This window comes from Sebastes fasciatus, chromosome 6, assembly GCF_043250625.1.
Source record: "Sebastes fasciatus isolate fSebFas1 chromosome 6, fSebFas1.pri, whole genome shotgun sequence".
NCBI classification, from domain to species: Eukaryota; Metazoa; Chordata; class Actinopteri; order Perciformes; family Sebastidae; genus Sebastes; species Sebastes fasciatus.
Window position 1 is genome coordinate 5,851,035 of NC_133800.1, and position 15,706 is coordinate 5,866,740.

At 41.0% G+C, this 15,706-nt stretch overlaps 1 protein-coding gene across 1 annotated transcript; it reads right to left on the minus strand.

Annotated features, from left to right (window-relative positions):
* Nucleotides 1-13,446, minus strand: chfr (checkpoint with forkhead and ring finger domains, E3 ubiquitin protein ligase). The gene is made up of 18 exons (XM_074637311.1): nucleotides 13,299-13,446; nucleotides 12,217-12,335; nucleotides 11,272-11,371; nucleotides 10,977-11,086; nucleotides 10,832-10,891; nucleotides 10,552-10,749; nucleotides 9,719-9,802; nucleotides 7,740-7,905; nucleotides 7,450-7,604; nucleotides 6,326-6,500; nucleotides 5,550-5,728; nucleotides 5,233-5,349; nucleotides 4,216-4,299; nucleotides 3,327-3,397; nucleotides 2,175-2,262; nucleotides 1,945-2,052; nucleotides 1,765-1,837; nucleotides 1-908 (listed from the first exon to the last, which is right to left on the minus strand). Exons 2-18 carry the CDS (start codon nucleotides 12,320-12,322, stop codon nucleotides 866-868), a joined length of 1,917 nt encoding a protein of 638 aa, XP_074493412.1. The 5' UTR covers nucleotides 12,323-12,335; nucleotides 13,299-13,446; the 3' UTR covers nucleotides 1-865.
* Between the last annotated feature and the right edge of the window lie 2,260 nt (nucleotides 13,447-15,706).

Here is a 15,706-nt window from a genome sequence, read left to right on the forward strand (position 1 = left end):
TTTATTAATTTATATATAGTCGTCTAGATGGGACAGTGATAATATAAATAGCTTTTAGAAGTGTGATGGATGAATAGATTACACTTCATTATGGACTTTACCAATGTAATGGCATGGATGACTATTTCAACCTTCTTTCAGCTGCGTCCCCATCTCCGGCAGTGTGAAACGGACTTGAGAGCAAGTAAAAAAATAAATATAAAAAAGCGGTAAGCACCCACAGCATACAGCCAGCTGTCCTTCCTGCATCTGTCAGTTTAAACTGTGTTGTTTTTAGTCTGGATTATGACTGTGACTTCTTCGTATGTGTGTAATATTATCATACAATCTGCGCACCAACGTTTGATTGGTCAGTAGGTGGTGCTTTTATACGAGTTGATCTCTTATCTGGAACATAACCTGCTCCGGAGCGGGTTAGCTGTTCAGCATAAGTTACCATGGCGATCTACCCCAGTAAGAAGTGAACCACCTTCGTAGGACGGAAAACCCTGAAGGGTTAACCCTGAAGTTACCTCGATAACTGCAAATCCTGCTTCGTAGTACAGGCCTCTGGTAGACAAAATGTATCTAAATTTAAATGGTGACTGGTGTTAAATGCCCTCAAATCAGTTTAAACCTTTAGTAAACATTGGAATTTGATGTTATTGTGCATAGCACTCTTTCACACAGCCCCCCGTGTCCAGTAAGAAACTGGTCACTAATATAAATGGATACTGATTGTAATTTCTGCGTTAGGTTATTGCATAAACATCTGGAAGGCAGTTAGCTACGATGGAGAGAGACAAAACTTAACAAGATTGTGTCTACGAGATGCTCCGGTATCTACATTTGACACTTAGGTGGAGAAACAAACCGCTCCGCTCCTTCAGCTCTTGAAACGTGTCTGCTCACATATGTGGTTGAATTTTCTGAAAGTAAAATAAAAGAAACCACATAAATTAAGTTGCTGCATGTAAAAACACAAAACCAAAGAGATGAGATGCCATGAAGCATCTCCATAGGTCTTAAATCAGCAGACATGTGGGACCAAGTTTATACGAGGACCCCCTCTAGTGGTGAAATAAGTGAACAGCATGCACAGGACTGGCACCGAGTGTCTCACATCTCTGTCATGTCTGGGTAAAGTGTAGCCAGAATTATTCAACAACCTGAGGACTCAGCGGTACCACGACACAAAAAAAATGTATGGATGATATCATCCAGATGACTTGTAGAACATGCTATAAGGAGTGGCTTTTCAAAATAAGTGTCTGTAAATGCCCAGGAGTCTATCAAAACTATGAATAAATACGTTAAGTACAAGTAAAAAAAAATTGCGGCTCAGAATCTGTGTCTGTGTCATTCTTTAAAAAACATATCCCTGTGATATACATACATTTAATATATATTAACATTTATAATTACATAAATATGATGACCAAGTATTAGTTGTTTGTGTTACTGTACATTTGCTTCTGATTGGTGCAGCAGGTGGGGCCCACTTCAGAGTGTATAATGGACACTCACTTAAGATGGGTTTGTACTGTTCACTAGTCAACAAATTATGGCTACTGATAAACAAATAGTAGAGCAGAGAAGCAATACACTGTCTCCAACATTTTGCCCACAAGGCAACATATTGTCACTGTTGCAGAGGACTCAAGTCAATGATGAAGTTTCATTGTCAGTTGTTCTACAATTCCCACATATATCCACTAGAGGGCAGATCTGAAACTAAATGTGGTGCTTTGCATGTAAAGAAGAAGAGAAGAAAAAAAGACTTACATTGCATGATGTGCCTTCACCTGCGTGCGACAGTTGCGTCCCCAGTAACAGTCGGGACGAGATGTTACAGCAGCTGAGGAAAGAACATCAAATAAAGTTATCACATGGGTAACAACAGTAAACCCATCTGTGTCTAAGTTGTCTAAACATCTGTATAAATATGGTTTTGGTCTGTCTGACCTGGCAGTTCAGGTTGAGGGATGTTCTGTCTGTACTTGTAGGCCAGCTCCTTGAATGCTCGCAGGCCGCAGGCGACGCACAGGATGGCGTTTTGAGAGACACGACAATCTGACAGAGGCAGAGACGAGAAGGACAGGATATTACCACTCTCTCTCCCTCTATGACAGTGTGGACTTCAAAGTCCACGGCTTAGTAATGAAAGTGCCTTGGATTTTGATCTGAAGGCTCACCTGACAGATAGTAGTTTCCCTGCTGCGAGGCCTGCAAAGACTCCTGGAGCAGATCTCTCCATGACTTCCCTCTGGAGGACAGGTAGTTCTGGTGGAGGGATGGGAACACACACCAGCATCTTAACATCGCATTTCAAGCATTTCACATTCTTAGCACGGGTTGGACGTAGGGCTGTCAATCGATTCAAATATCTAATCGCTATTAAATCACATGATTGTCCATAGTTAATCGCGATTAATTACCTATTAATGTACCTTAAAAGGGAGATTTGTCAAGTATTTAATACTCTTATCAACATGGGAGTGGGCAAATATGACTGCTTTATGCAAATGTATGTATATATTTATTATTGGAAATCACAAAACAATGACAGATATTGTCCAGAAACCCTCACAGGTACTGCATTTAGCATAAAACATATGCTTAAATCATAACATGGCAAACTGCAGCCCAACAGCTGTCAGTGTGTCAGTGTGCTGACTTGACTATGACTTGCCCAAAACTGCATGTGATTATCATAAAGTGGGCATGTCTGTAAAGGGGAGACTCTAGGTACCCATAGAACCCATTTTCATTCACATATCTGGAGGTCAGAGGTCAAGGGACCCCTTTGAAAATTGCCATGACAGTTTTTCCTCGCCAAAATTTAGCATAAGTTTGGAGCGTTATTTAGCCTCTTTCACGTACCAATGGATTCCTTGGGTTTTCTAGTTTCACATGATACCAGTATCTTCACTCTACCTTTAAAACGGAGCCCGTAACCTAAAAATCGCAAGTTGCGTTAATGTGTTAAAGAAATTAGTGCCGTTAAAACAAAATTGCATTAACGTGTTATTATGGCGTTAACTTTGACAGCCCTAGCTGTAAGTCGAGTCTACTGTTTGCCGGTAGGAGCTTTAGCTGATGAAGTTGACATTTTGTAATCTGGAGATCTTATTTAGTTTAGAGCAGCGAAAGCTGTTTGGTGGGCATACAGATTCAACCATCATGAATGTAAATACTTTGGGCAGTAGTTAGAATCAACCACCCTGGTTTATAAATAGTCAGCTCTACACCGCTGACCTAAACATGCAATGCATTTTAATGTACTAATAAATACATAAAATGATGAATATCATTGATATCTGACATGTTCAGATAGTCCATCTTACCTGGAGGACCTCTGATTCATAGTTATTGTTGTTCAGAACACCATCCAGGCATTTGTCTGACAGATTGAGCTCTGAAAAAAAAGACAAATGATGGATTGAATTGAAAACATATAATAGCAGAATGAATACATATCTGAGAAGGCATATCTGCCGTTCAAAAGTTTAGAATTGCCTGCCATCGAAGCTTGATTGGCTCCAGTCAGTCAGATGGCTGAGAGGACTACTCTGTATGTCTGAATGGTCTTTCGTGCTTTTAGGTTGTACAAAGTCCTCTTTACAAATAGATGTTATTTTGTATGAAGGGTTTGTTTTGTACGTGGAGAACAAAACGCTGTACAGTGGTTACAACGGACTGACAACTGAAAGGGCAGAAAGAGACAAGAGATCCCATCTCATGTAACTTAACCCACGGCAAAGGAAGCTTTTAAGTGTATGTAGGTCTGTGAAGCCAAAGACAAATTCCCACTCAAGTGGACAATAAAGATGTCTGTTCTGCAAGATTCTTTGCAATACCTCAAATATGATGTACATTTAGTGATTACATGTGTACATGCTATACTGTGCTTGTTGGAAAAGGAAAGCGCTTACATTTATTCTGCTGTGACATGTCTTTCACACAAATATGCAGGAATATGTTTCATTAGTTTTCTAATCTGCCAAAAAAAAACACGTTGTGGGAAACACAGAGTGCTTATACTCTGAGGCTGACAGTCATCACAATTATAGATAGTGTATTTATTTACACTATTCGGGAATCAGCCCCTTCAACTAAAAGGTATATTACCATCAACCCCAAAAAAAAACGCCATACTGGTGGAAGCCTTCTACCAAGCAATGAGCCTAACAGTGGAGATCCCCCTGGGGCTGTTTTGCTGAAACAGATACATACCGCTGAATTGAGCCAGACAGCCCTGACAGCCAATCCTCTGGCAACCCCAGTACATATGACAGAAGGGTCGCTGGCACAGCACACCTGCCAACACACAGCACATCATGCATACCATACGAGGTGAATAATAAGGTCCGTGCAACAATCTATCCATAGATACATGTGAATGGCTGGCAAAGTTGTACTTTAACTATCTGCTGATTTTACATGTACTGCGTAATACTTTACAGCCTCCAAGTATGTGTATTAAATGGGTATTTTGGGTGTTTTGAAGTGGGGTTGTATGAGGTACTTATCCATAGAATTACCTACAGTAAATGATTGTCAGTACGCCACCAGTTTGGAGAAACTGGCACGGGAGCAAAGCAATGCACAGCTGTGGACGGGGGGCAGCAGCAAAACATATTTTAGCCACCTAAAAGAAAGGCTCACCTAAAAAAAATCAATATCACATTAAGTGTACACTATATTTAGAATATTTTCACTGCTTTATCTTGCCGTCAGACAATCCTTTATGACAGGGAACTGAACTGAAACCTATTAGATGCTCTCTTCAAAGCAGCCAGACTCCATTGACAAAAACGGTACAGGTAAGTTTCACTTTCAGTTCAGGTGCCTGTTGGAAAATATTCTAATTATAGCGTACACTGAAACCGATATTGATTTTTCATGGTGGCTAAAATACGTTTTGCTGCTGGCCCCGTCCGCAGCAGTACATTGCTTTGCTCCTGTGCGGTAACTCCTGTCTGGTTCTCCAAACTGTAGGTAATACACTGACTATGGATAAGTAGCTCATACAACCCCACTTAAAAAAAAAAAAAGAACTATCCCTTTAAATATGTCTTTATACTGAAGAGCAATACACAATTTAAGTTGTACCAGCACTGACTGGCTTATATTATCTATGAATATATTAACTCCATTTCTATTTCATTCTAGTTACATGCAGTTTTCTGAATCACAGCATCAACCATATTACATTACATCTCTGCAGAGGGACTAACAAGGATGACTCACATCGTTGAGCAATAACCTGCTCTCTGCTTAGCTCGGCCCATCTGTCTGGCATGGGCTGGAGGCAGCAGGTGCAGATGAGATGACTGCCCTGAGGGGGGCAGCGGTACTCCTGAGGAGCTGCACACACAGGATGGGAGCAGAGAAAAAGGTTTAGACGCGGAGATGTGAACGGTAGGCAGGAGGATATTCACACATCTGCAAGTCTTGCTTATTGTTTTTGGTATTAGGATTATAACAGAATGCTGTACTCTGCAATTTGCCATTGAGTGAAAAGTCTAACTTTAGCTTCTGACCTTCCAATCTACACCCATAATCACCTGAGGGGATGTCAGAGGATGTTGAAGGCTGCTCCCCTGTGGGCTTTGCAGAGCCCTCCTCAGGTATAGGCAGAAGAGCTGGCAGACCAGAGTGCCAGTAGTTGGAACCTGTAGCAAGCAGCACTTGACTGACCTCCCTTTTGTAGCCGGGACACTGTCGGCAGATCAGAAGAGGCTGACTGGGGACAAGAAAACACAACAGAAAATCAGCACACGGAGAAGTTATTCACTAACAGGCTCCCAACAATGATGGCTTTCCCATGTCATGATATTCTTATGACATTATTAAATGAATGTTTCTATTTTTTGTTCTGACAGTGCATGAATTGTGCACATTTTCTTATAAATAATGATATAAATAAATAAAATAATTATTATTATTCAGAGTATAGAATAGATCGAAGTGTTTCTCACAGTGTTCATTTCATCTACAAAAACTGTCACAATAAATATTCACTGAAAACCTGTTTTTCACAATGAAAATAAGACAAACAAAAAAAAAGTAACCGTTGAAAACAAGAACTATGACAAAATTACAAGAAATATCACTACATTATCTGACACTTACTGTAAGCTTCACCTTTGAAGAACAAAAAAATAGACTAAATGACTTTATTTTTTGTTGACTAAAAGTAACAAAAGTCAAATAACTCAAATTTGGCTAAAACAAATATCTATTTTCATCAAAAGACTAAGACTAAAAAAACTAAACTAAATCAAAGTCAGGTGCCAAATTTAACACGAGTTTCCTACAAAAACAAACAACCAGAACTTACCTAATGTCTGAGGAGTCACCGTCGGAGAAAGAGTCATTGTCAGAGAGCTCAAAGAGGTAATCTGAGCTGCCCTCCTCGTCGGAGAAAGTGCGCTCAACTTTTGGCTGCAACATGTCCTGAGTTATCTTGTTACGGCTGTCCATGCTCTTCAGGTCTTCATCACTGCGGCACTTTTCTGTGGGACAGAAAGGGAAAGATGTTTTTTGGGGGAATGTATACCATTTGGGAAATTATTAGGGCTGTCAAACATTTAAAATATTTAATCGCAATTAATCACATTTTTTATCTGTTCAAAATGTATCTTAAAGGGAGATTTGTCAAGTATTTAATACTCTTATCAACATGGGAGTGGGCAAATATGATTGCTTTATGCAAATGTATGTATATATTTATTACTGGAAATCAATTAACAACACAAAGCAATGACAAATATTGTCCAGAAACCCTCACAGGTACTGCATTTAGCATAAAGAATATGCTCAAATCATAACATGGCAAACTGCAGCCCAACAGGCAACAACAGCTGTCAGTGTGTCAGTGTGCTGACTTGACTATGGCTTGCCCCAAACTGCATGTGATTATCATAAAGTGGGCATGTCTGTAAAGGGGAGACTCGTGGGTACCCATAGAACCCATTTTCATTCACATATCTTCAGGATATGGGTTAAGGGACCCCTTTGAAAACGGCCATGCCAATTTTGTACTAATGTGATGTGATATGTCTCATATGATGCCAATATCTTCACTCTAGCTCTAAAACTGAGTCCTCAGAAAGATCGATTGCATTAAAGAAATTAGCTGCATTAAAACAAATTTGCTTTAACATGTTATTAATGCGTTAACTTTGACAGCCCTAGAAATGATACAAGGTCAACAGGTCTTGCTTACATACCATTCCTTCTCGCTTATTTGAATCTTTATCATGTCAGCTTTGGTAGAAAAAAAAACAACTCAGCCACAGCTGCATTTTGCTGACAATTTCAAAATGCTTGTTATGTAAGGCTATTTTTACATCCACTTACAAACTTTTTTCAGTTGATGGTAATAAAAGTGCTGGCATATTGAATAAAATAAGGTGTCATGATTAAAAGATGCTTTTAAAATGGGTCTTTTTCTGTGCAAACCTGGGTGCTGGATGAGGTAGGCCTCCACCAGGTTGTTGAGGATGTGGTTCTTACGGATCCTCTCCACAGGGCAGCGGCAGGTGGGGCAAAGAGAGGAACGCTCCATCCAGCCTGAGTAGCAGGCAGCACAGAAGACATGCATGCAAGGCTGCAAGCTAAAGTAAAAAAAAAACAAGAGACTTTAAACACACATGCTGCATGTATGCAAAGTGCCTTACGAGACCACAAAGTAGGGTTCTAGCCCCCAACCATGGATATGCGTGCAGATGGAAGGGTACTTGAGATCTTACCTGACACAGTCGTGCAGTAGGTCCTGGCAAATAACACATGTCAGGCTCTCCTCCATCTTGTCCGTCTTTGCCGCTCCCACTGGTGGTTTAGACGAAAAGCTTCCCTTGGCTGAACCGACCACTTCTCTGCTGGAGGTGTGTGGCAAGTCCAAATCATAATCTTTATCTGTGAACACAATAACTGTATGTTATTTGCTGCACTGAGTCTGGTTGGGCTTACACAACCCTTCCAGGCTGGGCTTCAGGTTTAAAATAAGGTTTTGTGGTTGGAACAAAAGTAAGTGAAGCTCAGAGTAAAGCTCTGGTAAGACATAAAGGGCTCTATTTTATTTGCACAAGCGCAAAAAAACGATGCAAAGTAGTAGGTCTTGAGCGCACGGACTGTGTGGATGTCTCCAAGTTTTAGTTTATGTATGTGTAGCAGCGCAAAATGCAAAAGAGCTGGGTAAGGTGGAATATAGATCAGGGGGTGTGGTGATTAATAAATAAACTCTCAGCCAGTCACATCACTGGTCTCATAGCTCTGAAACAACTGTGCCAATCACAGTGAAGCATGACGACATCAAGTCAACAAAACTGGCTTCTCCATGAAATCATATTGTGTAATTAGCACAATGATGAAAGCCTTAATTCTATATTTCACTTGTAAACGGTTGCATCATATCTTAAATATGATACAGCTGTGTTTTTTTTAAGTTGGAAAAGAAGGTTATGATGTACAGGATTAATAATCTGCTGTTTCACGCATAAGCAGTCAGAATACCGAGTACTCTGTAGCAGCCTACTGTCATTTGTAGGTGATTCAATGAAGGTACTGTAAACACAGTGGACGGCTGCGCGTAATGGCCCAGCGCTCTCGCGTGACACTTCTCTAAATCGGAGGCTGCAGGTGTAACGGCCCTTTTGCCCTCAGCTGGCTGCAGGGATTTAATGAACTGAAAGAGAAGCTCCTCAACAGTATAAAGCAGCTGTGGACACGATACAAGTAGTACAAGTACAGCAGGGCTGTGTGTTGGCAAGAATCTGGCGATACGATACGTATCACGATACAGGGGTTACGATTCAATATATTGCGATACTGTAAGTAAGGCGATATATCGCGATTTCTTGATCTAATTTTAGGAAAACTGTCATAGTATAAAGAACACAACACCATATGCATAAAACATTTTTTTTGCAATCAGAACAGTAGGATCTGCATTTGCATTTATCACAGTCCCTGTAAAGTCCAAAATCATAGCACTACTTTCAGAGGGCAAACACACTGAGAGGACGCATCTCTTTGAAAATGAAATAAAGTATTGACTAAACTGTAAACTATTAATTAAAAATCAATACAGTGATTTGGAAAATCGATACAGTATCACAAAACATAATATTGCGATATTCTATTTTTTCGATATTTTCTCACACCCCTAAAGTACAGTACAAGATACTGTAAGAATCAACCAGATTATTTTATAAAGGCAGACTTGATACTGACGTTCCTGCTTTAACCACAATAAATGTTATTTCCTGAGGCCCATTTAAATGCATCTACTGGCTGGGGAGGGTTTAATTAACAAAGTTCATTTGCATTTTAAGCATTATTTTGTCAATTATGTGCATTTGCTCCAAGTAAGTATTTACAGTAGTTTTCTCTTGTTGATAAAATCCCCCAATGTGGCAGCTGGGTGATATTGCACCAGAAACAGATGTGGTTCCGAGATGTCTATTCTCAGTGCAAATTCAAAGACCCAAAATACCAACAACTGGCTTTGTGCTGCTTAACTTATATGAACTTCCCGTCTGTTTGCCCCACACCTCCCACCTGAGCACTGTGCACAAAAATACCACAGACAGGCAAAGCATATTCCGACAGTCAGGAAAACACCAAACGGTCAGAGCGCTTCTTGCACTGGCCGCCTTGAAAATAGGACCCAAAATCTAATGTGAGGAATCAAGGAAAACCAGGTTAAGCTCCAGGTAAAAGAACTTACTGTCATCAGTTTTCCTCCTCTTGCTTTCTGGCTCCATGCTGTCCATGTCCTTTTCCTGTGCTGGGGCAGCATCTTTAGTTTGTCCTGATAAGATGGAGGAACAACAGACCTAGGTCAAATAATGCTGCTAATACTTCAAACTGCTTGTTCAGATGTGTATAGATGATGGCAGAATTTAGTAAAAAAAGGTTTAGACTAGGGGTGTGTCATATACCAGCTCCACTGTGGAGGAGTTGGTTCCACAAAAGGAGCTACTTCAGTAGTGTGGAAGGACATTACCTTCAGAGAAAAAGAGCAGAAGCGCTACAACACACAACACAGGACACTTACTCCATCATCTAGAAAGAACAATGACCACGAGACGAGTCGCGAGTGACTGATCTTAATTCAATCGATCACACGTCATTTCGCGGGTCATTAGTCAGAGCAGCGTGTCCCAATGTCTCGTAAATTATAAAACAACCTTCTGAGTTTTTAAAGGTTGGGGAAAGTGGAGGGAAATGGCTCAGTTAATCGCAGTCAGGTAGGGAGCAGATGAGAGCAGACTGGCTGAAGATAGTGTGATAACCACCTGAAACTGTTCTGCCCGACACAGTTGACCAGCAGCGATCAGCTGACTAACATCAGCAGGTCTGTTTACATTAGTGATCAGAGGGTTATTTTAGCTCTGCCTCTCTAACGCAGAACTCACACCAGAGCAGCGGTGAAGTGCGGCCTGCGGCGAGCTGTCATGCAATGTTTACGAAAAGCTGCGGCAGCCGCTCCCGAGCTCAGCGAAGTGCGGTCAAACTAAAAGCTGAGAAAAGTTGAATTGTTAGCGGCAGAGAACCTACCAGACGCAGGACAGGCTGCAGCTGCCACAGGACCAGAAGCGGTAGGGCTCCCGATACAGAAGTGGGAAGTGGAGGTGGAGGGCTGAGGTTCCTCCTGAGCTGGATCACGAGGAGCCTTTGTGAGCATCACAGGCTCCACAGAGAGTGGCATCTCTGAAGGTGGAGCAGGTGCACGACTGTGGGCTGACCTCTCCATGTCTAAGGTTTAGAGACAGGGTGGGGGTTAGCAGCTGTGGATACATTCGACAGAAGAGTTGTGGGGAATTACCCGGCTACTTACCGCAACTATGATGCGAAACAGCTTGCTCCGTTTGGATTGAGTGGTAGACATAGGCAACGTCTACAGCAGGGTGACAAGAGAAGATGTTATTGGTCTTTCCTTCTCATAAACATCGTTCTCATGGCTAACAAAATGAACAACTCACTTTGTTCTGGCTCATTTTTCCTGTATACAAAGTAGATGACATCGCCGTTCTGCAGCAAGTGAGTTTGCTTCCTGACCAGTTTGGACATGTTGATCATCGTGCCATTAGTGCTACAGACAGACATGCAATTGGATGTGTCACTGTACAATGTAAAAAGCTTTGTGCGTTTGCTTTATGAAAGGAGAAGTATCAAATCAAACATAACTTGAACAACATAAAATACAAGCACAGTCTTTCTTTCAAACACAATTAAATTTTTCCCAACATATGGTTCGTTTAATTTGATTTCTAGTACCTCATGTCTTCAAGCCAAACCAGCCCTGAGCTCTCATCTTGCACAATCTTGCAGTGCTCCCCTGAGACCAGTTTGTTGGCTGGGAAGGACAGATGACATCCTGGCAACAAAATAATAATAAAACACCACGGTGAAAACACAGAGTAGACATAATACAGATTACTGTGGCTCTGTAAGACAGAACCTACTCAATGAATGTTTTTCAGAAGCTTTTCAGTGCCTCTTTTGGGGGAGTATAATGGGTAATATCTGTATCTGTTTGAGATGATGATAACACACATTTTTGTGTTAATTTATTTTTTTTCCCCTTTGACCATTCCATAACAAATTTCTCAGTAATTCTGGCTGATATGGATATAATATAGTTCTACATCTTCAGTCTATCTTTTAAAATAAATTCGGGGAAAATGTAACCTCATTCTATTGAGATTCACCTGAAACTGTGCTGCATGGACATTAAAAAAAAAAACTTTTATAGCCCACATAAGCTAACCAATTAAGGCTAGTCGCTTTGCATTGCAAAAAAGTAGACCCCAAAAGCTCTCGACAACAAAGCAGACACAGGGGGAAATATAGGCCGAACCTTTTCTTAAGCAAAAGCCCATACAAAAAAAAATCTACTTAATATTCTGCACACATTCTCAATGGACGCCCTTTTGTTGTCATCACAAGGGGCTGTCTAAGTTTGGTGCACTAAAGAAGGCTTTGTGTTTTCAAGGGGGAGGTTTTTAAAGGCTCCAGACACTGACAGCAATGTCTATGCTTACAGACAGGAGGACTGTCTTTTGTTAACAGGCATCACCACATTTAGAGCTTTTTAAAGCAGGGTAAAAAGATTAAAACTTAACTTAACTTAAAAGTTTAAAGTCATAAGATTTAAGGTGAAAACACATCTTTATTGTCCATTCCATAATAAATAACATTACATATAGAAATTAAACCTACCTTTTTTTCTGCCAACTGTGCATTCCCTGTCAAAAAGCAGGACAGTTTCACTGGATTCCACTTTAACTAGCTTTCCCCATGGCCGTCCTCTTCCACAGCTGTCCATCTCCCAATGTTCTCTACAAGAAATGATGACAAAACAAGTTTGGAAAGGTTCAGCTTTTGTGGGATTGTTTTCCAGACTATTAGGCACATGGTTGCACAGAGCAAGTGAAATGAACCATCAGTGTGATGTTGTTGTGTGTGCTGGTGAAATCAAAACCTGCTGAGACATTTTATTAGGTTACTTTAACATCAAACTATTTATTGTTGCCAGCCAGATGGGCTCTGAATGTCAGATCCAAAGTTAGGATACAAATCTGACATTTAAACACACTCAGGTGCTTGGCAGACACAACCTTATAAAACATGATATAAATTATTTTTTATAAATGAATCCACCAATCCATTCTTCATTTCAGCATTAATCCAAAATACAAGTTTGCAATTATTTCAATAAGATTTCAACTTGAGGAAGTGTTTAGTTTGTAAGTCCCACAGGTCTCTAAAGCCAAAACACATCACAAACCTTCATCATTCTGAGCAGCAAGTTCAGGGTTTAAATATGATTTTACATCCAGTGCTGTTGGATATATCATGCTTTTATGTATGCCGAAGTCACAAGTGAACTTAATCGATCCATAAAACATTAAGAGCAACTTTAGCACAGATATATATCAATAATAACAAGCCAGGCTTCATTAAACTGAAAGAGTGGCTGAAGTTTGGTGGAGCAAAACCTGCTAACGACACCTAGCCAAGCTTGGCTTCTCTGAGCTCACTAGTTTAGCTTTTTAACGTAATTATCTGGCTTTATTGTGTGACGAGCTGAAAAACACGTAAAGTTACTTCAGTTTGACAAAATGTTTCCATAATCCACCCGCTGTAGGATCTGATCACAGCTAACACACACAACTTGGTTCAATAACAACACAAAGCTAACGCGAGAGCTAACATTAGCAGCCAGCCGTGCTGAGGATCCGAGAGACATCAGGAGATCAATGCAACAACCGGACACGGTACACTTGAAACGGTTACTTTACCGTCAAAAGCTTAGTTTGTTGTCCCGGTAGCTCTATGTAAAACAGCTTCTTCTGCTCATATTCCAGCTAGGAACAACATACACTTCCTGCCCAGCTCAGAGGCTCAGGGTTGACATGATATGTCGTCATCAGCTGCTGGAGGAGGGGCTGTCTGGTCTGGGGCTGCATCCTCACTACTAAAGTATCTGAGACTGCATCCTCACAACTAAAGTACCTGATGCTGCATCCTCACAACTAAAGTACCTGATGCTGCATCCTCACTACTAAAGTATCTGAGACTGCATCCTCACTACTAAAGTATCTGAGACTGCATCCTCACTACTAAAGTATCTGAGACTGCATCCTCACTACTAAAGTATCTGAGACTGCATCCTCACTACTAAAGTACCTGATGCTGCATCCTCACTACTAAAGTATCTGAGACTGCATCCTCACTACTAAAGTATCTGAGACTGCATCCTCACAACTAAAGTATCTGAGACTGCATCCTCACAACTAAAGTATCTGAGACTGCATCCTCACAACTAAAGTATCTGAGACTGCATCCTCACTACTAAAGTACCTGATGCTGCATCCTCACTACTAAAGTACCTGATGCTGCATCCTCACTACTAAAGTATCTGAGACTGCATCCTCACTACTAAAGTATCTGAGACTGCATCCTCACTACTAAAGTACCTGATGCTGCATCCTCACTACTAAAGTACCTGATGCTGCATCCTCACTATTAAAGTATCTGATGCTGCATCCTCACAACTAAAGTATCTGAGACTGCATCCTCACAACTAAAGTACCTGATGCTGCATCCTCACAACTAAAGTATCTGAGACTGCATCCTCACAACTAAAGTACCTGATGCTGCATCCTCACTATTAAAGTATCTGATGCTGCATCCTCACAACTAAAGTATCTGAGACTGCATCCTCACAACTAAAGTATCTGAGACTGCATCCTCACAACTAAAGTATCTGAGACTGCATCCTCACTACTAAAGTATCTGATGCTGCATCCTCACAACTAAAGTATCTGAGACTGCATCCTCACAACTAAAGTATCTGAGGCTGCATCCTCACTATTAAAGTATCTGATGCCGCATCCTCACAACTAAAGTACCTGATGCTGCATCCTCACTACTAAAGTATCTGAGGCTGCATCCTCACTACTAAAGTATCTGAGACTGCATCCTCACTACTAAAGTACCTGATTCTGCATCCTCACAACTAAAGTACCTGATGCTGCATCCTCACTACTAAAGTATCTGAGGCTGCATCCTCACTACTAAAGTATCTGAGACTGCATCCTCACTACTAAAGTATCTGAGGCTGCATCCTCACTACTAAAGTATCTGAGACTGCATCCTCACTACTAAAGTACCTGATGCTGCATCTTCACTACTAAAGTATCTGAGACTGCATCCTCACTACTAAAGTATCTGAGACTGCATCCTCACTACTAAAGTATCTGAGGCTGCATCCTCACTACTAAAGTATCTGAGACTGCATCCTCACTACTAAAGTATCTGAGACTGCATCCTCACTACTAAAGTACCTGATGCTGCATCCTCACTACTAAAGTACCTGATGCTGCATCCTCACTATTAAAGTATCTGATGCTGCATCCTCACAACTAAAGTATCTGAGACTGCATCCTCACAACTAAAGTACCTGATGCTGCATCCTCACAACTAAAGTATCTGATGCTGCATCCTCACAACTAAAGTATCTGAGACTGCATCCTCACAACTAAAGTATCTGAGACTGCATCCTCACTACTAAAGTATCTGAGACTGCATCCTCACTACTAAAGTATCTGATGCTGCATCCTCACAACTAAAGTATCTGAGACTGCATCCTCACTACTAAAGTATCTGAGGCTGCATCCTCACTACTAAAGTATCTGAGACTGCATCCTCACTACTAAAGTACCTGATGCTGCATCCTCACTACTAAAGTATCTGAGACTGCATCCTCACTACTAAAGTACCTGATGCTGCATCCTCACAACTAAAGTACCTGATGCTGCATCCTCACTACTAAAGTATCTGAGGCTGCATCCTCACTACTAAAGTATCTGAGACTGCATCCTCACTACTAAAGTATCTGAGGCTGCATCCTCACTACTAAAGTATCTGAGACTGCATCCTCACTACTAAAGTACCTGATGCTGCATCCTCACTACTAAAGTATCTGAGACTGCATCCTCACTACTAAAGTATCTGAGACTGCATCCTCACTACTAAAGTATCTGAGGCTGCATCCTCACTACTAAAGTATCTGAGACTGCATCCTCACTACTAAAGTACCTGATGCTGCATCCTCACTACTAAAGTATCTGAGACTGCATCCTCACTACTAAAGTATCTGAGACTGCATCCTCACTACTAAAGTACCTGATGCTGCATCCTCACT